Raw genomic sequence first — 24,577 nt, forward strand, 5'->3', positions numbered from 1 at the left:
GGAAAACCAGGCAGAAGGTTTGGCATGTTCAAAGGTCCTGGGGCAGCTTGTGCATGGCGTAGGAGGATCTAAAAAGCACATCACCACACCGTAGTGATTCAAACAGCAAAGCTCCTGGGCGGTAAACTTAGAACACAGAACCGACGGAGGCCAGAAATGGGTCATTAGGAGGCGACAAGCCTGTGGCCAGGGGGTTGGGGGACCCGACAGAGAAGGACACCCACCCCGGAAGTAGAACCGTGTGAGTGCTGGGGCCTACCCAGGGGAGACCACAGGCTGGCGAAGGGAGAGAGGATCCTCCTCCTCCTCCCGCTCCTCCTCCCGCTCCTCCTCCTCGGACCCCTTGAAGTTACCAGGAAGTCAGGGCGCCCCGCCCTGCCTCCACCTGGGAGCAGGCCCAATGTGGCCTCCTCCCTGTCTATCAGTGCCCTCACCACGCCCCAAAAAGCTGATCACAGACATAGGAGGCCAAAGTCCCCCCACCCCCACCCCAGCCCCACCCTGTTGAGTCAGAAGCCTTGCCAGTCAGGTCTGGCAGGCGCCAAGGTGACACTGGGCCCACAGCAGCCTTGGCTTTAGAGGAGGGTCTCCAAGCTGCCTCTTTAATCAGGCCTGGTGTGGGGGGGTCCTCACCCCCACTAAGTTTTATGGAACCGGTCGAAACCTGAGTTAGCATGCTCAAAGGTCCTGAGGCAGAGCTGTGTTAGTGTGTGGAGGAATACGAAGGAGATGGGATAGCTGGAACAGAGAGACTGAAGGGAAGAGAAAAGGGAGGTGGACAAGATCCTGCCCCAAGGGAGGTGGGAACTTTTCTGGAAGGTTCTACACAGCAGAGGAAAGGGATGTGGTGTGACACAAGGGTGCCCATCAGGTCAGGAAGGAAGACTTCTGTGTGGCAGACTACAGGTGACAGAGGCGGGGCCCACACATGCTGGGTGGAGTTACACCTGGTTTCCCCCAGGCCTAAATGGTGGCGCCATGCTGCCATGTGTGGGCTGCTGAAATCTGGCACATGCCAGGCGGGCCCAGCCCTGCCAGCTTCCCTAGCTCACTGGCTAGTGGATGGCTCTTCCCACAATGTCACAATCCCTCTGGCCTGGCTTTCCTCATCCGTCCTTGAGCATCCATACAGATAGGACTAAGAACGGCCTATGCCAAGGCCCCGGGGCAGCGACAGGTCCCAAGATTACAATTCAAGTTCTCCTTAGGATGTTTGGTGACCCCCCCCGGGAACTCACCCAGAGAGAAGGACCTGGTGCTGGACCCAGACCTCTGGGCCTCTGTTTCCCTTCCTGTCCAATAACAGACAACGACGGTGATTTCCACGTCTGTCCACATTGGCAATTATTCTTACGATTATTCAACATGGTGGACGTTGATATTGTTGCCATCTAGGAGTGGGAGAATAGCAGGACGCACTGGGTGGTCACACCAGTGCCTCAGTTTCTTCACCTGGGGAGCTCAGGAACAGCGGGGAACATTACCCCATCCATGTGCAAGCCCCAACTGGACAGGCACCCGGATGACCACGCCCCTACGACCGCGCCCTCGCGTTGACCACGCCCACGACCACGCCCCCGCGCGGACCACGCCCACAAGACCACGCCCAGGGCGGCTCCCACCCAACCGCATTGAGCCCCAGCCTCGCCCAACCACACTGTTTCAAGCCCTCAAGCCCCGCCCTCTTCTGACCCCACCCATAGAGTCCTGCCCAACCCCGAAGCCAACTAACTACACTATGCCCCGCCCCTCGCGTGGGCCCCGCCCTTGGCGGCCCCGCCCCCGACCCAGCCTCACCCAATCACACTCGAATTCACCCTCGAGCCCCGCCCTCTCCCGACCCTGCCCATACAGACCCCGCCCAGCCCCAAAGTCAACCAGCCACAGCAGGCCCCGCCTCCCGGTGCCCCGCCCACGATGGCCCCGCCCCGCCCGGCCCCGCCCAGCCCGGCTGCCCAGAGCGGGGCGGCGGCGGCGGGACCCGGGCCGGAGCGCGCGGCGGCGGCGGGGACCCGGGGCGCCATGGCGGCCGCCGAGCGCCGCGCCTTCGCGCACAAGATCAACAGGTATGGCGTGGCGCAGCCGGGACCCCGCTCCAGCTCCCCCAGCTCCCGTCGCCGCCCCCTGCGGGGCCCGGGCGCGGGGTCCGCGGCTGCGGTGGCGCGGGGCGCGGTGGCGGCCGGGGTCGCGCGGGGCGGGAGGGGGAGGGGCTGGCTCTCGCTGGGGGTGCGGCCCGGGCGCCCGCATCCGGCTCGGGGGCGCGGGGGGGGGTGGACCCCGGGCCCCGCCACCCCCGGGGCCTGGCTGGGGTCCGGGAGCCGGGAGGCGTCCCCATGGCCTCTGCCCCCCCTCCACGTCCGCTCGGCCCTCCCCCGCCCGGGGCCGGGGCCCAGCTGTCCGGGGGTGGGGGTGGGGGGTGGCGAGGCGGGGAGGACCGGGGACAGCTGGGGCCCCCCCCCCCCCCCGCTCCAGGCCCTCGCGGCACGGGCTGGACGCGCCGGCCGGCTGGATGGCTGAATGGACGGGTGGGGGCTGGGAAGGGGCCAGCTGGTGGGCGGGCGAGGGGAGGGCCCGGCGCGGGGTGGGGGGTGGACGGGGGGGATCCATCTCCCTGGCCTCTGGAGATTGGGAGGATGTCAGACTCCCCGTGAGGAGAGGGGGGCTGAAAACTGGGGTCTTTGCTCTAGGGTGTGTGTGTGGGGGGGGGGTCCTGACTGCTCAGGTATCCTGTTCACCTGAGTCCTTTCCGGATGGGTCACAGGTGAGCGGAAGAGGACCCCCTCCCCCCCATCCTGGGGTCCTGCTCTGAGAGGGGGGGCACAAGGGGGAGTGATAGGATGCAGGGCTCCTGGGGACACCGTGGACAGGAAGGGAAATGGGAGGGGTGGGGCATACCTTCATTTCCAGGTGACCAGAAGGAAGTGAGGGAGACTTCTATGCCCCTCCCTGTGTGTGGAGGTAGAGAGATCCAAACACATGGTGAGGACCAGTGCAAAGGCCCTGTGGTAGCAGGGGGGCAGGGGTAATAATAGATCCGACAGAGCCCAGGGCCACGGGAAGGACTCTGATGTTTTGTTTTGTTTTGTTTAGAAGTGTTGGTTCTGGGGGGCTTGAACTCAAGGCCTGGTGGGTACTGTCCCTTAGCTTTTTCTTTCAAAGGTGGTGCTCTACCATTTGAATCACAGTTCCACTGGTGGCTTTTTTCTGGTTCACTGGAGATAAGAGCCTCACAGGCATTCCTGCACAGGCTGGCTTCCAGCTGTGATCCTCCAGTAGCTGGGATTCCAGGTGTGAGCCACCATGCCCAGCCAGTTTCTGGCTTTTATCCTGAGTGAGGTGGGAGCTGTGGATCTTTGAGCAAAGGAAAAGATGTGACCTGGTGTAGTTTTATTTGTTTCTCTAACTTGGACTCTGGAAACTCTCTGAGCCTGAGGAAATCAAGTGATTTTGTTTCCTCTCCATCCTTGCGTCCATCAGTCCTAGTGTCTGCTCAAGGGAGAAAAAGGGGCTTGGGGTTCGGTCCTGGGAAAATAGCCTCAGGAAGAACAGAAAAACACCCCGGGCTTAAGGCCTTCACCGCAGCCTTTGACTCCCGGGGTCTGTCCTCATCCACTCAGTTCACTGACAAATACCAAATTAGGATTTTGAGTTTGAGGCTAGCCTGGGATGTTTAATGAGACCTTGTCTCCAAACAAACAACAGGTTACCTGAATATTAGGCAGTTTCTTTTTTCCTATTTGTCTGTCTGTCTGTCTGTCTGTCTCATTTTGGTGTCAGTTTTGAGGCTTGTGCTCAGGGTCTGCGCACTGTCCTTTAGCTTTTTTGCTCAAGGCTGGTGCTCTACCACTTGAGCCACAGCTCCACTTCTGGCTTTTTGCTGGTTAATTGCAGATGAGTCTCGGGCACTTTCTGGCCTGGGCTGGCTTCCAACTGATCCTTCAGATCAGCCTCCTGAGTAGTTAGGATTATAGGCATAGGCCACGGGTGCTCAGCTATTAGGCAGTTTCTTTTTTTTTTTTTTTTTTTTGGGTCCGGTCGTGGGGCCTGAACTCTGGGCCTGGGCGCTGTCCCTCAGCTCTTCAGCTCAAGGCTAGCGCTCTACCACTTAGGCCACAGCGCCACTTCCGGCCTTTTTCTTTTTGCTTATGTGGTGCTGAGGAATCGAACCCAGGGCCTTGAGCATGCAAGGCAAGCGCTCTACCATTGAGCCACCTTCCCAGCCCCTATTAGGCAGTTTCTAATGAACAGATTCTTTTTTTTTTTTGGTCAGTCGTGGGGCTTGAACTCTGGGCTTGGGCGCTATCCCTCTGCTGCTCTTCAGCTCAAGGCGAGCGCTCTACCCCTGGAGCCACAGCACCACTTCCAGTTTTCTAGCGGTTTATTGGAGATAAGAATCTCACAGACTTTCCTGCCTGGGCTGGCTTTGAACTGTGATCCTCAGATCTCAGCCTCCTGAGTAGCTACGATTACAGGCGTGAGCCACCGGTGCCCAGCTTCTAATGAACAGATTCTTAACAAAAGGAAAATAATCCTTGCTACTCCGGAGGGAAAGATTAGGAGAATCTTGGTTAGAAGAGAGCCTGGGTAAAAAGTTATGCAGATACCCCCCCTCCTCTCAATCAACAAGTTAGGCATGGTGGTGTATACCTATAATACCAATTACATGGGTGATAGGGTAGGAGGATTTCCCTCCAAGATCAGAGCATGAGTATAAATTCAAGGTCTAATCTAAAAAATAACTAAGCAAAAGGTGTGGGGATGTGGTTCAAGTGGAAGAGCACCTGAGTAGCAAATATGAAGCCTTGGGGCCGGGAAAGTGGCTCAGTGGTAGAGTGCTTGTCTCCCATGCATGAGGCCATGGGTTTGATTCCTCAGCACCACATAAGCAGACAAAGCCAGAAGTGGTGCTGTGGCTCAAGTGGTAGAGTGCTCACCTTGAGCTGAAGAGCTGAGGGACAGTGCCCAGGCCCAGAGTGCAAGCCCCACAACCTAAAAAAAAAACAAAAAACAAAAAAACAAAGGTTCGTTTCTGTGATCTGCTTTTAATTTTTTCCTGGTACTTGGAATGGGACCCAGTAGCTCATGCATACTAAGCAAAGCCACATTCCCAGTTCTTTTCATTTGTGATTTAATTTAATTTAATTTTGTCAGCCATGGGGCTTGAACCCGGAACCTGGGCACTGTCCCTGAACTCTTTTGCTCAAGGCTAGCACTCTACCACTTTGAGCCACAGCCCCTTTTCCGGTTTTCTGGTGGTTTGGGGAGTTAAATGTCTTGCAGGACTTTCCTGCCTCGGCTGGCTTCCAACTGCGATCCTTCGATCTCAGCCTCCTGAGTAGCTGGGATTACAGGCGTGAACCACTGGTGCTGGCTTCAGCAGGCTTTTTAATCATTAGTGGTGTGTGATTGGAATTAGATGAGGGTCCCCGTTCACTTTTTTTGTGGTGTTCCTGCTATGAGTCTTAAAGAATTTCTGCCTTGAGAGAGGTCATGGGTGTTGGTGACCTGTTCACTTGCCTTTTCCCCCCCTTTACACGAGCAGGAGCTCACACTGCCTTACACTTCAATGTTTGTGGGCTTTGTCCTCCTTCCTCCCCCAGAGGAGAGACCTTTGCTCATCTGACCAGACCCGGGGGCCAGACCCACAATCCTTAGCATCCCTCCCATGGCATTGTGGGAACACCCACTCACTTGAGCTGTGCTGGGGACCCAGGAAGCAGGTCTGATGGAAGGGGAGAGGGAATCCAGGTGCAGAATCTCAGCTCCACAAGACTGGAACTCGTAGTGATGGAAAAAATGTTGGGAGTCTGGGGTGTGGCTCCCGGGGCCCTGTGAGACCCGCGCGTGGTTCTTTGGCACTGCCCTCAAGGTTCACTGAGAGTTTTGTTTGTTTTTGTGCTGGCCCTGGGGCTTGAACTCAGGGCCTGGGTCACTGTCCCTGAGCTTTTGTGCTCAAGGCGAGTGCTCTACTGCTTGAGCCACCATTCTATTCTCGGCTTGTTTACTCTGGTAGTTCATTGAGATGAGAGTCTCACAGGCTTTCCTGTCTGGGCTGGCTTTGAACCAGGATCCTCAGATTTCAATCTCCTGAGTAGCTCCGATTACAGGCATGAGCTACTAGCACTTGGCCGAAAGTCTCGTATATTTTACCTAGGGAGCCTTAGGGTCAAAGGATCTTTGGGGGGCTAGGGGTGTTGTACAGAGAAGAGGATCTGAAAGTCTGTTCTGGGCCCTACTCCCGTCAAGGGTCCCACCCTGGGACAGCTCAGGAAACCCAGCCTGGGGGGGACATAGTCCCTTCTCCTCAGGCTAAGCACATTGCCATTCTTGACTCTTCTAAGATTGGCTGCGTGGCCTTGGGTGAATCCCAAGGCCTTCCAAAGCCTCCGTCCCCTTTGATGTGAAAACAAAGCTACCTATCCCAGCTTCCTCAGAGAGACTGCATTGAGTACTTACTGTTTTCTGGGTTCCACTGTGCCAAGAACAACTTCACAAGGTCTGGAACCTTCCTGAATCTAGAGACAGACATTCATGTGGTGGTCTGTTTTGTGTTACTGTGACAAAATGCCCTGAGGCTAGGTAACCTTATGAAGAAATGAGGTTTGGGGGGGGGTCAGTTCTGAAGAGTGAGGGGTGAGGGTCTTGCGTCGTGATGGGTTTTGCTGGCGGCCGCTGACTGGGTTGGGACATCAGATGGGGAGAGAAGGGACATAACTGTGTCCTCCTTGTGCTCCATTGCTCTCCATCTTGTTTTCATTTTTATTTTCTTTTATGGGTGGTACTGGGGATTGAACTCGGGGCTTCATGCTTGCTAGGCAGCTGCGTTGAAGTCAGCTAGCTGTTTCCTAGGCCCCAGGGCTGGTAAGTCCTAACACCTCTCTCCAAGGCCAAGGGCCAAAGGAGGCTGGAGGTCTGGCTTCTAGAGTCGCAGCTGGGAAACAGCTTGTCCCGGGGCAAAGCTTCATTCCCTGCCCGGGCATCTTTTAAAAATCACCTCCCCCACCCCCCACCCCCAGACTCTGTGGGCCTGGGGCTCAGAGAAGGCTTTGTGAATGCCAGCAGGAAACCCTAATTGTTACTGTAAAAGTGATGTACAGAGCGGTTACAGTTACCTAAGGCAGGTCAAGAGTACATTTCTTCTTGGACAGTGTCAGCCCTTCCCTCACTCAGAGCCTTATTATTTTTTTCATTTTAATTTTTGCCCTGCTGGAAATGGAACTCAGGACCTTGTGCAAGCTGGGCAAGTAGCACCTGGCTGTGGAGCCACGCCCCCACGGTTAGCCCCGCCCAGAGCATTCCCTTCCACGGAGCCACGCCCCCACAGTTAGCCCCGCCCAGAGCATTTCCCTCCACGGAGCCACGCCCCACAGTTAGCCCCGCCCAGAGCATTTCCCTCCACGGAGCCACGCCCCCACAGGTTAGCCACACCCAGATATGCCTCCTCCACGGAGCCCCGCCCCCACAGGTTAGCCACGCCCACAGATGCTCCTCCAAAGAGCCACGCCCCCGCCAAGTAGCCAACCGCATCGTTCGTTACGTGTGGCCTGGGCTTGAACTCAGGGCCTGGCCCTGGCCCTGTGCTCTTTCGCTCAAGGCTGGCCAGCTCTACCACTTGAGCTGTCAGCTCCAGTTCTGGCTTTTTGGTGGTTCCCTGGCACGTCCGTGCTGAGGGCGGGCTTTGAACCGCCACCCTGAGATCGCAGCCTCCCGCGTGGCTGGGATGACAGGCGGGAGCCGCCTGGCGCCCGCACTGCTCGCTTTGTTTTGAGGTAGAGGGTCTCACTGGGGAGCCCAGAGGGCTGGGGTGATGACGTCATGGGGGATCTGGTGGGCTGAGGCTCCCATTTTTTTTCCTTAATGGCATGTCCAAGCAAACCACGGGAAGGTGGAAGGGTTTGGATCGTTCATGACAAGGGGCTGCGGCTGGAGGCGCAGGGGAAGCTGCATTCTCCTCGTCTGGGTCTTCAGGGTCCCCGCGGCGCCCCCATATTCCTCCCACCCCCGTTTCTGTCGTCCCAGGACAGTGGCCGCCGAGGTTCGGAAGCAGGTGTCCCGGGAGCACAGCGGCTCCCCGCACTCCAGCCGGCGCTCCAGCAGCTCCCTGGGGGTGAGGCTTGGGGGCCCCCCCTCTTAGGGGTCCCCTGATCCCGCTGGTCAAAGAGGCAGTGATGCTGGGGGAGGGTGTGTGGGCAGCCACATTCCCACTTCCTGGACAACCCGACGGTGGGGGGGACTTCCGGCCCTGTGGGGGAGGGGCGGGCCTGGCCTGGCCTCCGCCCTTTGTGCTCCTGTTCTTCCTCCACCATTAGATTATTTATTTCCCCCTGCTGACAGTGGGGCGGGAGTGATTTCCTTCCTGGAGCCCTGGAGGGGGGGGCGGGGCTGGAGGAGCTGGAAAGTATGACGTTGCTGATGACATCACGGACCCCCTGGGCTGCTGCTTCTTTCCCCCCCCTTCCAATTCCCCTCACCCACCCGCACTATAGAGGATCAATGTCCCTGATCCTCTGCCCCCCCACCCAGGTCCCCCTAACTGAGGTCGTGGAGCCCCTGGACTTCGAGGACGTTCTGCTGAGTCGGCCCCCCGACGTAGAGCCTGGACCCCTCCGGGACCTGATCGAGTTCCCCGCTGACGATCTGCAACTGCTGCGTCAGCCCCGGGAGAGCAGGACCACAGAGCCAGGGGTCCCCGAAGATGGGTGGGTCCTCCACCCCCGGGGGGGGCCCCTAGAATTCCACACCCCTGACTGAGTTCAGCGCCTCCCCTCACCCCCCACCCCCACCCCGGCCCAGCTGCTGTGGGACCTGAAACATCTCCTCCTCTTTTTAAATCAGAAAACTCGATGCTCAAGCCCGGGCGGCGGTGGAGATGTACACAGAGGACTGGGTGATCGTGCACCGAAAGTGAGTCGGCTATGTGCGCAGGCCCAGTTCCCACCAGGCATTATCTGGGGCTGGAAGCCTCTTGATTATCTACCACCCTGTCTCTGCAACGGTGGCTGGACCTTTCCTGTAGAGCACAAAGCCTTGTCCATAACCTGATGGGCATTGCATGCCTCCCTGGGTCCATCAGAGTGTACCGAAAAGTCCTCAGCTCAACCCACCTTCCTATGCTAGGTACCAGTACCTGAGTGCTGCCTACAGTCCTGTCACCCCTGAGACACAACGAGAGAGGCAGAAGGGCCTCACCCGCCAGGTCTTCGAGCAGGATGCCTCTGGGGATGAGCGATCTGGTCCTGAAGACACGGTGAGAAAAGCTCTGGCTGGGATCACTGCCAGGGTGTATGCATAGACTCAAAGACCCCATCTTAACCAGTAGATGGGCCTGGTGGTGCATGTCTGTCTTCCCAGCTATGCAGTTAGTGTAAACTAGGAGGATCAGCCAGGTGTTGGTGGCTCCCGCCTGTCATCCTAGCTATTCAGGAGGCTGAGATCTGAGGATCGAGGTTCAAAGTCACGTTCAGAGTAGGAAAGTCTGTGAGACTCTTATCTCCAATAAACTACCAGAACGCCGGAAGTGGTGCTGTGGTTCAAGTGGTAGAGTTTTCGCCTTGAACTGAAGAGCTGAGGGACAGCTCTCAGGCCTAGAGTTCAAGCCCCACAACCCATAAAAAAAAAAAAAAAAAAAAAAAAAAAAAAAGGAGGATCATAGTTCAGGCTGGCCCAGGCATAAACTGAAATCTTGTCCCCTAGTAAAGCTGACAAGACTGGGAGACCTGGCTCAAGTGGTAGACTCTGTGCCTAGTAAGTGAAAGCAAGGCTCTAAGTTCAATAATACCCTGTGCTACAAAGAGAAAGACAGAGACAGAGGACTTTTTCAGCCTTGATCCCAGAATAAATTGTACCAAACCAGGAGTGATAGTGCAGACCTGTAATCCCAAACCTGTACCAAGGAGCCTGAGGCAGGAGTATTGCAAGTTCAAAGCCAGCTGGGATTTTGAGAGTTTGACAATACTCTTGTCTCACAAATCAGGAGGAAAGTTTTTTTTTAATAAGTTTTTTTTAATTGTGAAAATACCGTACAGAGGGGTTAGAATTACATGAGCAAGGTAATGAGTACATTTCTTATCAAGCTTTGTTGCCTCCTCCTTTGTTTCCCTTTCCCATCCCTGCCCTCCCATCTTCCTCCCTCCTACCCCTGCTCCAGGAGGAAAGTTTGAGAGAATTTTATCAGCTCTTTAAGTTGATAAGTTAAGGCTAATTATAAGTACTTATTGAATGCTTAGTGTTTACTAAAGCCTGTGTTAGGATAGGTATGGCAACCATTTTTGCAGGTAGAGGAACTGAGGCACAGCAGTTTATATTAGAGACTGTGTTTCATCAGTCAACATTTACTTAGCACCTACCACAAACCACCCAGTTACTAAGTATTCATAGTATTGCCATGGTTTTTCTTTTTCGTTTTATGTAGATAGGGCAATTCAGGCCTTTAGAGTTGGGGGGCAGGGTGAGAACTTGAGAGGCCTCAGGCACGGGGACCTGAGTGAAAGTTTCATCCAGAGCCTTGTGGCTCTGCTCTGACCGTATGTGAGGCTAAGTGAAGTGGTCGGGCCCTGTGCCCAGTGGAAAGAACTTGCCCCTCCCCTTGGCATCAGTAAGCAGCATCCCAGGGAAAGCTCTCATTGGTCCAGCCCAGGCATCTCATTACTTTGGAGCTAGGCCTCATGGGAAGCAGTGGCTCCTCCCCTTGGTGACAGTGAGCAGCGTCCCAGGGAAGGCTCTCATTGGTCCAGCCCAGGCATCTCCTTACCTTGGAGCAAAGCCTCATGGGAAGAAACGGCCTCTCCCCTTGGCAATAAGCAGCGTCCCAGGGAAGGCTCTCATTGGTCCAGCCCAGGCATATCCTTACGTTGGAGCTAGGCCTTATGGGAAGAAGCGGCCCCTCCCCTTGGCGGAAGTGAGCCACGCCCCAGGGAAGGCTCTCATTGGTCCAGCCCAGGCATCTCATTACTTTGGAGCTAGGCCTCATGGGAAGTAGTGGCTCCTCCCCTTGGCAGTGAGCAGCATCCCAGGGAAGGCTGTCATTGGTCCAGCCCTGGGACTGGCGCGGGTATTCTGATCATCTAGTCGAGTCGCGTGGAGGCCCGAATGCAGGCCACCACTACCAGCCATGGCTCCTCCGGCGATCATCACTGGTTCCCACCCGCAGGACGACTCTCGGCGCAGCTCGGCCTCCCCCGAGGACACCCCTCGCAGCAGCGGCGCCTCTGGCATCTTCGACCTGAGGAACCTGGCTGCGGACTCGCTGCTGCCCTCCCTGCTGGAGCGGGCGGCCCCCGAGGACGTGGACCGCCGGAACGAGGCCCTGCGCCGGCAGCACCGGCCCCGCGCCCTGCTCACCCTCTACCCGGCCCCCGATGAGGTGGGCACCCTGGGTCCCCCCCAGCTGACAGGGATCGCTGCATCTCCAACCAGCAGTGATTAGATGCCGACTGCATACCCCGTCTTTAGTCAGTATCGTGATTGCATATCTACTAGATGTATTTGCTAGATATTTCTAGTAAATTCTAGATTATCTTCTAGGTGTTTGCCCAACTCCCATGGAATGGATATTGACTGTTGTGTTTCCTGATATTTATTTATTGTACGCCTACCCTTGTTTTGTTTATTTATTTTGTTGGTTGTGGGTCTTGAACTCTTCAGCTCAAGGCGAGCGCTCTACCGCTTGAGCCACAGCACCACATCTGGTTTTGTGGTGGTTGATTGGAGAGAAGAATTTCACGATCTTTCCTGCCCGGGCTGGCTCTGAACCCAGATCCTCAGGTCTCAGTCTCCTGAGTAGCTAGGATGACAGGCGTGAACCACGGGCGCCCAGCTCTTACTTTATTTTTTTATGGTAGTGGTTTCAACCCAGGACTTGATACTTGCTTTGTCGCTTGAGCCACACTCCCCTGCTCTTTTAGCTATTCACAGGTAGTTTGTTGACTACCTTTCTGAAAATGAGATGGAGAATGGTTTCATAGGCTCACTGTCCCAACCACTACAACTCAAAGGAAATTGGGAGGCAGCGATCGGAGGATCCCAGTGTGAGGCCAGACTGGGGGAGGAAAGTTGGAGAGACTCCAACTCAACCAATGGCTGGGCGCAGTGGTACATGCCTGTCATCCCCATGACCCTGGGGGATGACAGGCACACGTGGAGGAAGGGAAGCATTTCAGGCAGGGAGTGGAGCTGGCCCCTGGCTCTTGGCAGGAGGAGGCCGTGGAACGCAGTAGTCACCCGGAGCCGCCCCGTGAGCACTTCGGACAGAGGATCCTGGTCAAATGTCTGTCACTCAAGTGAGTATCTGACCCGCCCTTCCCCCAGCCCAGGAGGGGTCCATGCCTGAGAGCTGCGGGCATGACTCTAGACAGCCCGGCCACCTGGGGACCTCCCCCACCCCCTGTGGACTTTTATGTGGGGACATAAGACTTCTCTTTTCTCTCAGTCATGGGGCTTGAACTCAGCTCTTCAGCTCAAGGCGAGCGCTCTACCACTTAAGCCACAGCACCACTTCTGGTTTTCTGGTGGTTCATTGGAGATAAAAGTCTCATGGACTTTCCTGCCTGGGCTGGCTTTGAACCGTGATCCTCATATCTCAGCCTCCTGAATAGCTAAGATGACAGGCGTGAGCCACCAGCACCAGGCTCTTTGTGTGTGTGTGTGTGTACACATGTGTACGTGTGCGTGGGTACACGTACACATGTGTGAGTTCTAGGGCTTGAACTCAGGGCCTGGCCATTGTCCCTGAGCTTTTTGTGTTGAAGTCTAGTGTTCTACCACTTGAGCCACAGCTCTACTTCCTGCTTTTTGATGGTTGAGTGGTGATAAAGAGCCTCATGAGTTTTCTGGCATCGGCTGGCTTTGAACCTCGATCCTCAGTTCTCAGCCTCCTGAGTAGCTAGGATGACAGGCGTGAGCCACTGGTGCCTGGCTGAAGCTCTTGAATCTTTAAACGTCAGTGTCTCTGGTCCATCACTTATCTGAGCTCATGTATGCACAGCCTGTGAAAGTGTAGGTAGGGAAACTGAGGCACACAATGGCAAAGTCATGGTGCCTGGTGCCTAAAGTCCATATGGCTTGTGGACTGGGATTCAGGGGGGTGAGCCTGGGCTTGGGCTGCCTCCTGCCTTCCTGCCGTCCCAGGCACTCACCCCCCCCCCTCCCAGCAGCGGCGGCGGAGCGGGTGGAAGTAGCAGTGCATGGGAAAGGAAGTGAACAGGATGCAGGCTTGGCCCCCGCCCAGGCTGCCACCCCCCACCCCCAGCTCCTGCCCAGATCCAGGCAGGAAAGGGAGGTTCTATTCTGGCCGGAGGCCCCAAGGACCTTCTGCTTCTGACCCAGTGCTTAGAGAGTCATCCGCCTGCCTGTTGGACAAGGCCTGGGCCCGTGGCTCACGCCTGTCATCCCAGCTACTCCGTTGGAGGCTGAGATCTGAGGAGCACAGTTCAGAGCCAGCTCGGGCAGGAACGTCTAAGAGACTCCTTATCTCCCCTGAACTGTCAGAAAGTGGGAAGTGGTGCTGTGGCTCAAGTGGTAGAGCGCTCACCTTGAGCTGAAGAGTTCAGGGACAGTGCTCAGGCCCAGAGTTCAAGCCCCACAACCGACAACAACAACAAAAATTAGCACTGGGTGCTCATTGTGTCATTCAACAAACAGTCATGGAACGCTTGGTGGACAGAGCACTGAGTCATGAAGAACAGCCATCATAGAGGGGTGGGGGGAGGGGTGTTGGAACCCTTGGAGCCCCAGGTCCGGCTACAAGGAAAGAGGTTGAGACCCCACAGGTCTTGTGGGATGGGACAGGAGGATGTGGGGACACATGCAAATTTGGGGACAGAAATGTTTAGGTGTCTGATTTCTGGAGAGGCTAATTTTATTGTTGTTAATGCTGGTAGTCATGGGACTTGAACTTTGGACCTGGGCACCATCCCTGAATTTCTTTGTGCTCAAGGCTAACGCTCGACCACTTGAACCACAGTGCCACTTCTGACTTTTTTTGAGTAGTTTATTGGAGATCTGAGTCTCACAGACTTTCCTGCCCTGGCTGGCTTTGAACCATGATCCTCAGATCTCAGCCTCCTGAGTGGTGTGAGCCGCCGGTGCCAGCGACTCTCAGGTTTTTTTTTTTTTTTTGGTCAGTCGTGGGGCTTGAACTCTGGGCTTGGACGCTGTCCCTCAGCTCTTCAGCTCAAGGCGAGCGCTCTACCACTTGAGCCACAGCACCACTTCTGGTTTTCTTGTGGTTTATTGGGGATAAGAGTCTCTCAGACTTTCCTTCCCTGGGCTGGCTTTGAACCGCAATCCTCAGATCTCAGCCTCCTGAGTAACTAGGATTACAGGCGTGAGCCACCAGCGCCCAGCATGACTCTCAGGTTTTAAGAGTGTTTTCTGTTTGGTTTCACTTTTTCTTTTTTTTCCGCAGTACTAGGGTTTGAACTTAGAGCTCTGTACTTTACCCCTCAAACCATGCCCTCAACAAACCTTTTTGCGTTAATTACTTTTGGGGTAGGATCCACATTTTTGCCCAAGATAACCTGGACCATGATCCTCCTATTTACACTTCTTGCATAGCTGGGATTGCAGGCATGGCTGCTCCAACCAGTTATTATTGGTTGACAGAGGGTCTTGCTACATTTTGGGGCCAGCTGGCCTCTAAGTATGATCCTCCTGATCTCCACCTCGAAGTTAACTGGAATTACAGGTGTTCATTGCCACTGCTTCACTCTGGCTTTACGGTTGAATTTTGGCACATTCCCTGAGGAAGCACTGCGGGGGGGGGGGGCGGGGGGAGATGGAGTGCCCAAGTAGATTAGGACTGGGAGAAGATTAGGACTAGGAGTGTTTGATGGGTCTGTAGACTGGCCATGGGGCTCAGCCCAGGGTGGCCAAAGACATGTTTATGTAGGTGTGGATGGGAGGCCCAGGATGAGGCACAAAAACCGTGTGTCTCAGTTTCCCCTTTTTGCCAAATAGGGCATATCTTTCCAGAAAGCCAGAGGTTGGTTCCATTTGGCCCCAAGGGAATCAGAGACCCTCTCCTCTCCCCTCCCTCACCCGCTCGGGTTGGGGGAGGGGGAGGGGGGTCCCGGAGCATCTCCTCCCAACCGCACCCTGCCATTTTGCCCCCAGGTTCGAGATTGAAATCGAGCCTATCTTTGGCATCTTGGCCCTGTATGATGTGCGAGAGAAAAAGAAGGTAAGGAGCCCTGTTCCTTCTTCCTTCCTGGCAGGGCTGGTGGGCTTCCTGGAGGCGGCGGCCCACCTGGCCTTCACATCCCCTCAGATTTCAGAAAATTTCTACTTTGACCTGAACTCGGACTCCATGAAGGGGCTGCTTCGGGCCCATGGCACCTACCCCGCCATCTCCACCTTGGCCCGCTCCGCCATCTTTTCCGTGACCTACCCCTCACCTGACGTCTTCCTGGTTATCAAGGTGCTCACGGGGATGGGGGGGGTGTATGTGTGTATGGTGATGGCCACAGCATCGCTTCCTGCCTCAGTGGATGGAGAGCAACTCCACAGGGGGTCCTCACCGGACTGAGATGGGGGGAAAACTCCGGAAGGCTTCCAGGGAGAGATGGCCCCTGAGCTCAGAGACCTGTGGGTGGGTATCTTGGGGACAGGGCATTGCTGGGCACGCTCTCACACACACACACACACACACACACACACTAGTGTGTATGGTCGTTGAGAAAACATCATTGGAAAGTTTGTGGATAGATACTGAAAATGATTGATTGGTGGTGGTATTGGGATTTGAACTCAGGGCCTTAAGCTCAGTAAGCAGGCATTCTACCACTTGAGTCGCGCCTTCTAGTCGTTGTTTGCTTTAGGTAGTTTTCCAATAGGATCTCATACTTCTGCCTGGGATCTTGAGCCTTTTACCTGTACATCTCGAGTAGCCAGGATTACAGATGCACACTACCATGCTTGGTTTGTTCGTTGAGATGGGAGTCTCACTGACATTTTTGCCTGGGCTGGCCTTAGATTTTCCTGATCTCTGCTTTCCAGGCAGTTGAGATTACAGGTGTGAGCAGCCATATCAGCCGCTTTTTTTGTTGTTTTAGAATTGTTTTGTTAATCAAGGCAGGAAAGACTAGCTGGCACATTCATTGGGGATTTTCTGTTTCCGGGTGTGAGATCAGGTTTCCTTCCCTTAAACTTTCAATTAGGTTTCAATAATAATAAAATGAATTGAGTGCCTGCAGGCAGGTCCTGCGTTTGGCCGCTCTTCGCAGGGTGGGGGTGGTTGTGATCTTTATTTTGCAGATGGGAAACTGAGGTATGGAGTGGGCAAGCGACCTGCCCATGCTGTACTCCCACAACCTCTTGAGTGGTCAAGATTGGAGCCCCCCAGGCTTCCTGGGCTCCAATAACCAAGAAGTATGTAGAGGCTGGGAAGTTGGCTCAGTGGTAGAGTGCTTGCCTAGCATGCATGGAGCCCTGGGTTCAATTCCTCAGCACCACATACACAGAAAAAACCAGAAGTGGTGCCGTGGTAGAGTGCTGGCCTTGAACAAAAGAAGCTCAGGGACAGCGCCCAGGCCCTGAGTTCAAGCCTCAGGACTGGCAAAAAAAAAATGTAGAGCTGGGTGTGTGGCTCAGTAACTCAGTCACAGGACCCTTGCCTAGCAGAGATTCATCCTCGATTCATCCCAGCACATCTTTAAAAAAAATGCCAGGAAACGATTAGCCAATGGCACATTGGGGTTTGGGGTTTGGGGTTTGGGATGGTCTGAGGGACGGGCACGGCTAGCAGGCGAAGTGCCAGAGCATCATCCCGGACAGTGGGAGCCACGGGAGACCAGGGAGGGAGAGCCCCAGCTAGGCCCCAGCAAGGGGTGTCAGGTGGTGCAGCGGGGAGGGCATGTGGGGGGGGTCCCCGGAAGGCGCAGGAGGTGGAGAAGGGGCCCGATGGTCCTCACCAGCCCTCCTGCCCCGCAGCTGGAGAAGGTGCTGCAGCAAGGGGACATCAGCGAGTGCTGCGAGCCCTACATGGTGATGAAGGAGGTGGACGCCGCCAAGGTGCGCGGGCGGGCGGGGTCTGGCCGCTGGGGGACCCGGGCCGGGCCGGGGCGGGCCCTGGGGCCCTGAGCTGCTGCCCCTCCACCCTGGCCTCCCCACAGAACAAAGAGAAGCTGGAGAAGCTGCGGCTGGCGGCCGAGCAGTTCTGCACCCGCCTGGGCCGCTACCGCATGCCCTTCGCCTGGACGGCCGTGCACCTGGCCAACATCGTGAGCAGCGCCGGCCAGTCAGAGCGCGACTCCTCGGACTCGGAGGGCGGTGAGGAGGCGGGCCAGCGGGAGCGGGAGCCAATGGGGGCGAGGGAGGTGTGTCTGACCACGCCCAGGGTGGGTGTGGTCACGCGGAGGGAGGGGTGGGAATCTGCGGGTGGTGGGCGTGGCCCTCGCGGGAAGGGGCGGGGCCACTGGGAGATGGATGGGAAAGGTGAGGGGTGGGAGCCAGTGGCAGAGAGGCATGGTTAACGGAGAGAGGGTGCTGGGGGGCCGGGGTCGGGCATCGTCATCAATGGAGAGGTAGGGTCAGTAGGGGAGAGGCCTAGGACAGCAGAGGTGGGCGTGGCTGGCAAGAGAAGGTTCCCTCGGTGGTGGGTGTGGCCCGAGGAGGTGGGCGTGGCCTGTAGGGAGGGCGGCCAGTCCCGCCATCACCGTTTGGGAGTATTGCGCGCCCTCTGCTGGCCGACGGTGGCGCTACACGCAAGTCAGGTCTTCCTCCATCTCGTCCCCCGCTGTCACTGTCCCTGTCCCCCCCAGAGCGCCGTCCTGCCTGGACTGAGCGCCGCCGCCGGGCCCCCCAGGACCGAGCTAGCAGCGGGGACGACGCCTGCAGCTTCTCTAGCTTCCGCCCGGCCACACTAACTGTCACCAACTTTTTCAAGCAGGTGTCTGTCCTGCCTGCAGGACGGGAGGGCGGGGGGGGGGGGGGGGGGGGAGGACACGTGAAGGGGGAGGGCGGCCACGCGGCATGGGGGACTGACAGGCGCTCCGTCCTCACAGGAGGCCGAGCGGCTGAGCGACGAGGATCTGTTCAAATTCCTGGCGGACATGCGGCGCCCCTCGTCCCTGCTGCGGCGCCTGCGGCCTGTGACCGGTGGGTGGGGCCTGTGCGGGGACAGCTGTCACTCAGTGACCGGTGGGTGGGGCCTGTGCGGGGACAGCTGTCACTCAGTGACCGGTGGGTGGGGCCTGTGCGGGGACAGCTGTCACTCAGTGACCGGTGGGTGGGGCCTGTGCGGGGACAGCTGTCACTCAGTGACCGGTGGGTGGGGCCTGTGCGGGGACAGCTGTCACTCAGTGACCGGTGGGTGGGGCCTGTGCGGGGACAGCTGTCACTCAGTGGCCGGTGGGTGGGGCCTGTGCGGGGACAGCTGTCACTCAGTGACCAGTGGGTGGGGCCTGTGCGGGACAGCTGTCACTCAGTGGCCGGTGGGTGGGGCCTGTGCGGGGACAGCTGTCACTCAGTGGCCGGTGGGTGGGGCCTGTGCGGGGACAGCTGTCACTCAGTGGCCGGTGGGTGGGGCCTGTGCGGGGACAGCTGTCACTCAGTGGCTGGTGGGTAGGGCCCGTGTGAGGGCTGGTGTCACTCTGCCAATGGTGCCATGACCTGATTTCCAGCCTGGGCCCGGCGGGGACGGGGGTCACCAGGGGCCAGCGTGGCAGGAGAGCTGCCCAGATGGGGGTGGGCCGGGGGAGGCGACCCTGTGCCCTTTGTCCCCCGGCCCTGGTGCCCCGATTGTGCGTGGGCGCCTGGCTCAGGAGCTCTGGCAGGTACGAACCCACTTCCTTCTCCCCAGCTCAGCTCAAGATCGACATCTCCCCGGCTCCTGAGAACCCCCACTTCTGCCTGTCCCCCGAGTTGCTTCATGTCAAGCCCTATCCGGACCCCAGGGCCCGGCCCACCAAGGAGATCCTGGAGTTCCCAGCCCGGGAGGTCTACGCCCCCCACACCTGCTACAGGTACCAGATTGGGGGGGGGTGCGGTGCTCAGAGGGGACGGGCTCTGAGAGACGCCCCCCATTCTCACAGAGACACACAGACCCCTGAGGGGAGACTGCCAGTGTGTGGCTTTAATGTGGGGTGTGTTAGGTACAAAGGGGTTCATGTCTTCCTCCTGCTCTTCCTCTCCTCTGCCCTCAGTCCCGCCTGCTGAGGGGGCGGGGGGGACTCTGCTCCGTGGCCGGAAGCGGGGCACCCTGGCTGACCCCCAGTGGGCGGGCAGCTCCTCCCTGCGCAGGCGCCCGGAAGCGTCCCTTGAGACGTGACTGGACCTCGCTTCTCTCCAGGCAGGAGGCTCAGGCTGGTAGCGCGGCGGTGTGGAGCCTGGGGAGAAAGAAAGATAGGGGCTCAGTGACCAGGCCGGTGGGGGGGGCGCTCGTTCCAGCTGCCCCGGGGTGCTAACCCCAGTCCCTGGCTGGGCTCCCCGCGCGCTCACCTCTCCTGGATCTCCTGAAGCCACTGCTGCTGACTCTCCATCTCCCGCCTTTGTCGCTGCAGGTGGCCCGCCAGGGCCCACACCAGGTGGCTCTGCTTCTCTGCATGAGCCTGTGGGGGCGAAGGGCGCCTCAGTGGGGCCGGGGGGGCTGCTCCCCTCCAGCCCCATGATCCTGCCCAGGCCCCCCTCCCTTTGTATCTGGGTGATACTGGAACTCAATAACCCTCCCTGGCCTCAGTTTCACCATCTGCAAAGTGGGCTGTGTATATGCGTGCGTGCATGCATGCGTGCATGTGTGTGCATGCGTGCATGTGTGTGCATGTGTGTGCATGTGTGTGTGTGTGTGCGCGCGCGCGCCAGTATTGGAGCTTGAACTCGGGGCCTGGGCGCTGTCCCTGAGCTGCTTTTTGCTCAAGGCCAGCACTTTACCCACTTGAGCCACAGCACCACTTCCAGCCGGATGTGGTGCTGAGGAGTTGGACCCGGGGCTTCATGCATGCCAGGCAAGAGCGCTACCTTCCCAGCCCAGAAGTGAGTTTGAAGAAAACCACTTACCTTAATGGTCTCCAGCTCCTGGCCGGCGCGGCCCAGCCAGGCCCCCCTCAGCTGGACTTCCAACTGCTTCACATTGTCCCTCAGCGCCCGCTGGGCCTCGGCCACCTCCCTCAGCAGCTGAGCCGAGGCCTCTGCACGGAGCTGCAGCGCATTCTCTTCTGTCTGCTCGAGAGAGAGAGTAGGGCGTTAAGACAGTGACCAGCTTGCTTTCTGGGCTCTCCTGACCTCTTAGACAACCTAGTTGGTCATCTTTGTGCGGACTCCTATGTACCCCACAAAGCCCCAAGTGTCATGCTCACCTGCATCTCCAACAAGTTGGTGCGAAGCTTCTGTGTGGCATCCCAGCCCTCGTGGACCCGGGTGCCCAGGAGCCCCAGTGCCCGGTCAAAGAGGCCCACGCTGCGCCCGGCCTCCAGCAGCCGATCCTCCGTGCCCTTGTACACACCATTCAGAGCCTGGCCCAGCTGTAAGGCCCCGTGGAAGAGCAGGGTCAGCTCTTCACGCTGGGCCGGCTGGGCGCCCTCCACGGGGGCCGCGGGGACGGGCCGGACCACCATGACCAGGGCGCACAGCACGCACAGAGACAGCGCGGGCATAGCTGCTTCTGTCCGATTCTGTGGTCTCCGAACCACTGCTGGGGACTTTTATGGCCCCGGCCGGCGTTGGCCCTGGTCAGTGGTTCACTCGAGTTATGCAAGCGCCTGGCAGAGGCGGGGGATTGCATCAGGCGCATGTCTGGCCCAACCACTCTGGAATCATGACAGAGGCTCATGGCCCAGCTGGGGGGGGGGGGGCGGCGGGGTGCACACTGGGTCAAGCCAGGCCCTGGCCTCTATCGCGAGACTTTTATCATACAGTGTTCCCACTGAGGCTCACGGCTGTGGGAGGCCAGGGCTGAGCCAGTCCCGCCAGGATCAGCTCCAGGCACATGGTGGGGAGGGGAGGGGCAGTTCTCAGCCCTCGGCCATCAACCTGCCATGCAGGGGTCTCGGAGTGGCCGGGGAAGCGGGGTACAGGTGGCAGAGTCCATGGGGTGGCCGCCCCGGCCAGACTCCCGGGCCCACCCCTTCCCCTGGGAATATTCTGAACCACCACGTCACTTCCCGGCTGCTGATGGGGGCTCAGTCCCCCCACCTCGCGGCCACATGTGGAAAGGAAATGGGTTGGCTGAGTGGGGTCGTGCATGCGTGTAATCCCGGCTCCCTGGGAGGCAGGGATGGGAGGACCGCCGGCAGGGACATCGAGGCCTCATCTCCACCCGTCAGTGGGGGGAAGATGGGGGTCTGAGGACGTCTGGGGGTGTGGGAGAAAAAAAAAAGCCAGACCTGGCTTGCAAAATAACCCAAGAGGGCTAGAGGCATGATTCAAGTGGTAGCGCTCCCTGCCTTGGGAGTGTGAGGCTTTGAGTTCAAACCCCAGTACCACCAAGAGAAAAAAAAAGTGACTCTCGCCTGTCGTCCCTGATACTCAGGTCTGAGGTCTGAGGATCGTGGTTCGAAGCCAGCTCAGGCGGAAGTCAGTGAGACTCTGTAGCTCCCAGTGAACTACCAAAAGACCGGAAGTAGAGCTGTGGCTCGAGGGGTAGAACTCCTGCCTTGAGCACTAAGCCTCAAGGACAGTGCCCAAGCCCTGAATTTAGAAAAGTAAGCGAATTATTTGACATCGGGCACTCAGAACAGAGCCCAGTGTCTGGGAGGTGTGCCACGAGTGTTTGGTGCAGTTATTTACCACCATTGGTATACGACCAAGGCTGAACTAGAAGCTGCAGTGTCTTCGTGATACAGGAGACAGAACGCAAACTCCAGCCCCAGCCTTGAAATCTGGCCTGTTTTCCCCGCCTAGAGACAGGCTCTAAGACTTCAGTGTTCCTTGGTGAGTGGGGGGGGGGGGGCGGCATGGGGGAGCCCAGCCACATCTCGGAAGCAGCCTCAGTGCCCATCTGTTCCCTCCCCCCTCCCCGATAGGCCGTCTGTGCTTTGAAGGGGGCTGTGGGGTCCCCCGTCTCTGCCTCTTCATCTGTGATAGACTCCAGGCTGGTGCTCTACCATTTGAGCCACAGCTCCACTTCCAGGTTTTGGATGGAGATAGAGACTCACAGACTTTCCTGCCCAGACTGGCCTCCAACCACGATCCTCAGATCTCAGCCTCCTGAGTAGCTGGGATAACAGGCGTGAGCCACCAGCCCCCGGCTTCTACCTGGTGCTTGGGATTGCACCTCACCATCGCCCCATGTGCCGTGGCCTGGTGACCCACTGTCCTGTGCTGTCTGGGCCCTGGCTCTCCGGGGTACTCCCCCCTCACCTCCTGCCTGCTGTCCCCCCAGGAACCTGCTCTATGTGTACCCACACTGCCTCAACTTCAGCAGCCGCCAGGGCTCCGTGCGCAACCTGGCTGTTCGAATCCAGTACATGGCGGGCGAAGACCCCAGCCAGGCCCTGCCGGTCTGTGGACAGGACTCGGGGTGGGGGAGGGGAAGACGGGGTGTGATATCCCGATGGGCCCCTCATGGCATGTTCCCGCCTCTCCAGGTCATCTTTGGTAAGTCCAGCTGCAGCGAGTTCACCCGTGAGGCCTTCACGCCGGTGGTTTACCACAACAAGTATGTGGGTGGGGGATGGTGGCATGAGCGGGGGGGGGGGGGGGGAGGGGGAGAGGGGGGGTAATCCCAGCCCCTGCGTGGTTGAGGCAAGAGGAGTTTGAGTTCCAGGTCAGCTTGGGCTACATAAAAAGAGACCCTGCCTCAGGGCTGGGAAGGTGGCTCAGTGGTAGAGCGCTTGCCTTGCATGCATGAGGCCCTGGGTTCGATTCCCCAGCACCACATAAGCAAAAAGAAAAAATCCAGAAGTGGTGTTGTGGCTCAAGTGGTACAGCACTAGCCTTGAGCTGAAGAGCTGAGGGACAGCGCCCAGGCCCAGAGTTCAAGCCCCACAACCGGACCCAAAAAAAAAAAAAATGACAGAGAGAGAGACCCTGCCTCAAAAAGAGACAAAAAAAAGAAAAACCAGCCAGGCGCTGGTGGCTCAAGTCTGTCATCCTAGCTACTCTGGAGGCTGAGCTACGAGGACCTGAGTTCAGAGCCAGCCCAGGCAGGAAAGTCTATGAGACTATTTTCAATGATTCACCAGAATCTACCACTTGAGCTACAGGGCATTAGTCTTGAGCACAAAAGCTCACCAATAGCACCCAGGCCCTGAGTTCAAACCCCAGGACCAGCAGTAAAAACAACAACAAAACTGGGGGCCCGCACGGGGTCCCTGGTGGCTATTGGAAGGTATATACACATGCCCCTCCCCGAGCTGACCCCCCCCCCCCCGGCCCTGTCACTCCAGGTCCCCCGAATTCTACGAGGAGTTCAAGCTCCAACTTCCGGCGTGCGTGACCGAGAACCACCACCTGCTCTTTACCTTCTTCCACATCAGCTGCCAGCCCCGGCCCGGCACAGCGCTCGAGACGCCCGTGGGCTTCACCGTGAGTCGGGTCACCCAGCTCAGCCCCACCTGGTCCCCCCTCTGGGCCAGACCGCCACCTGACCGCCCCCCTTCTCCCCAGTGGATTCCCCTGCTGCAGCATGGACGCCTGAGGAGCGGCCCCTTCTGCCTCCCCGTGTCCGTGGACCAGCCGCCACCCAGCTACTCCGTGCTGACCCCCGACGTAGGTGTCTGACCCCCCCCATATACACACACCCCAGCACACCCAGCTTCTGCTAATGCAGAGCCCTGCCTCTCCTTCCCCCAGGAATATTTGTTGTTGTTTTTTCTTTTGGTCGGTCGTGGGGCTTGAACTCAGGGCCTGGGCGCTGTCCCTCAGCTCTTCAGCTCAAGGCGAGCGCTCTACCCCTTGAGCTACAGCGCCACTTCCGGTTTTCTGGTGGTTTATTGGAGATAGGAGTCTCACGGTCTCTCCTGCCCGGGCTGGCTTTGAACCGCGATCCTCAGATCTCAGCCTCCCGAGTAGCTAGGATGACAGGCGGGAGCCACCAGTGCCCGGCTCCCCCAGGAACATTTCTGGAGCCCCTGGGTGCCTCACCGCCACCCCTCTTCCAGCTTTTGGGGAGTCCTGGGGGGAGGTCCAGAGTCCCTCTCCCCGTTCCCCCTCATGGCAGCATTGCTGACCCATTGCTTCCTTTAGAGTTGGAGTTCCTGGGGGGACAAGTTTCACCCCCTTCTCCAGTGTCCTGAGGATCATGTGACTTGCATCTTGCCCAAGGGACGTCCCCTCTCCCCATCCCAGTAGAACTAGGGCAGGGTCAGGGGTCAGGGGTGCCCCCCCTCGGGCTGGGCAAGTGGGCGGGTCACCTTCCGGTGGCCTGACAGGTGTGTGTGTGGGGCGGCCTGGTGCCCATCGGGTGTCCCCTCTCCCGCAGGTGGCCCTGCCGGGCATGCGTTGGGTGGACGGCCACAAGGGCGTGTTCAGTGTGGAGCTCACAGCCGCATCCTCCGTGCACCCCCAGGTAAGGGGAGCCCCGAAACCCTCCCCCTCCTCCCTCCCCCCCAGCAGCTCGCTCCTGATTGCTCTGGGGTTGGGCAACGGCTGTTGGGAGCCAAGGGAGGGCTGGGCCTGTGGACGTGACTTTGGTCAGCTGGGGGGG

General features: G+C 58.1%; 2 protein-coding genes across 4 annotated transcripts in view; one reads left to right on the forward strand and one right to left on the reverse strand.

The window, feature by feature from the left end:
- Positions 1-1,962: 1,962 nt before the first annotated feature.
- Dock6 (dedicator of cytokinesis 6) overlaps positions 1,963-24,577 on the forward strand; it is a 54,376-nt gene continuing 31,761 nt past the window's right edge. For all 3 annotated transcript variants that reach the window (XM_070002228.1, XM_070002226.1, XM_070002227.1), the window contains exons 1-19: positions 1,963-2,066; positions 8,020-8,107; positions 8,524-8,699; positions 8,836-8,904; positions 9,118-9,247; positions 11,150-11,362; positions 12,193-12,278; positions 15,112-15,178; positions 15,266-15,415; positions 16,927-17,007; positions 17,109-17,265; positions 17,757-17,884; positions 18,000-18,093; positions 18,797-18,959; positions 22,313-22,430; positions 22,518-22,588; positions 23,319-23,457; positions 23,539-23,640; positions 24,353-24,439. In XM_070002228.1, the coding sequence (XP_069858329.1) occupies positions 2,023-2,066; positions 8,020-8,107; positions 8,524-8,699; positions 8,836-8,904; positions 9,118-9,247; positions 11,150-11,362; positions 12,193-12,278; positions 15,112-15,178; positions 15,266-15,415; positions 16,927-17,007; positions 17,109-17,265; positions 17,757-17,884; positions 18,000-18,093; positions 18,797-18,959; positions 22,313-22,430; positions 22,518-22,588; positions 23,319-23,457; positions 23,539-23,640; positions 24,353-24,439 (2,163 nt within the window). In that variant the 5' untranslated portion in view covers positions 1,963-2,022. The remainder of the gene's footprint in view (positions 2,067-8,019; positions 8,108-8,523; positions 8,700-8,835; positions 8,905-9,117; positions 9,248-11,149; positions 11,363-12,192; positions 12,279-15,111; positions 15,179-15,265; positions 15,416-16,926; positions 17,008-17,108; positions 17,266-17,756; positions 17,885-17,999; positions 18,094-18,796; positions 18,960-22,312; positions 22,431-22,517; positions 22,589-23,318; positions 23,458-23,538; positions 23,641-24,352; positions 24,440-24,577) is intronic.
- Angptl8 (angiopoietin like 8) lies at positions 19,032-20,628 on the reverse strand. Its single transcript, XM_070002229.1, has 4 exons — positions 20,289-20,628; positions 19,990-20,151; positions 19,435-19,544; positions 19,032-19,322 (listed from the first exon to the last, which is right to left on the reverse strand). Exons 1-4 carry the CDS (start codon positions 20,583-20,585, stop codon positions 19,295-19,297), a joined length of 597 nt encoding a protein of 198 aa, XP_069858330.1. The 5' UTR covers positions 20,586-20,628; the 3' UTR covers positions 19,032-19,294.

The sequence above is a fragment of the Dipodomys merriami genome, unplaced genomic scaffold (assembly GCF_024711535.1).
Source record: "Dipodomys merriami isolate MVZ:Mamm:240054 unplaced genomic scaffold, mDipMer1.0.p SCAF_6, whole genome shotgun sequence".
In the NCBI taxonomy this organism is placed as follows: Eukaryota; Metazoa; Chordata; class Mammalia; order Rodentia; family Heteromyidae; genus Dipodomys; species Dipodomys merriami.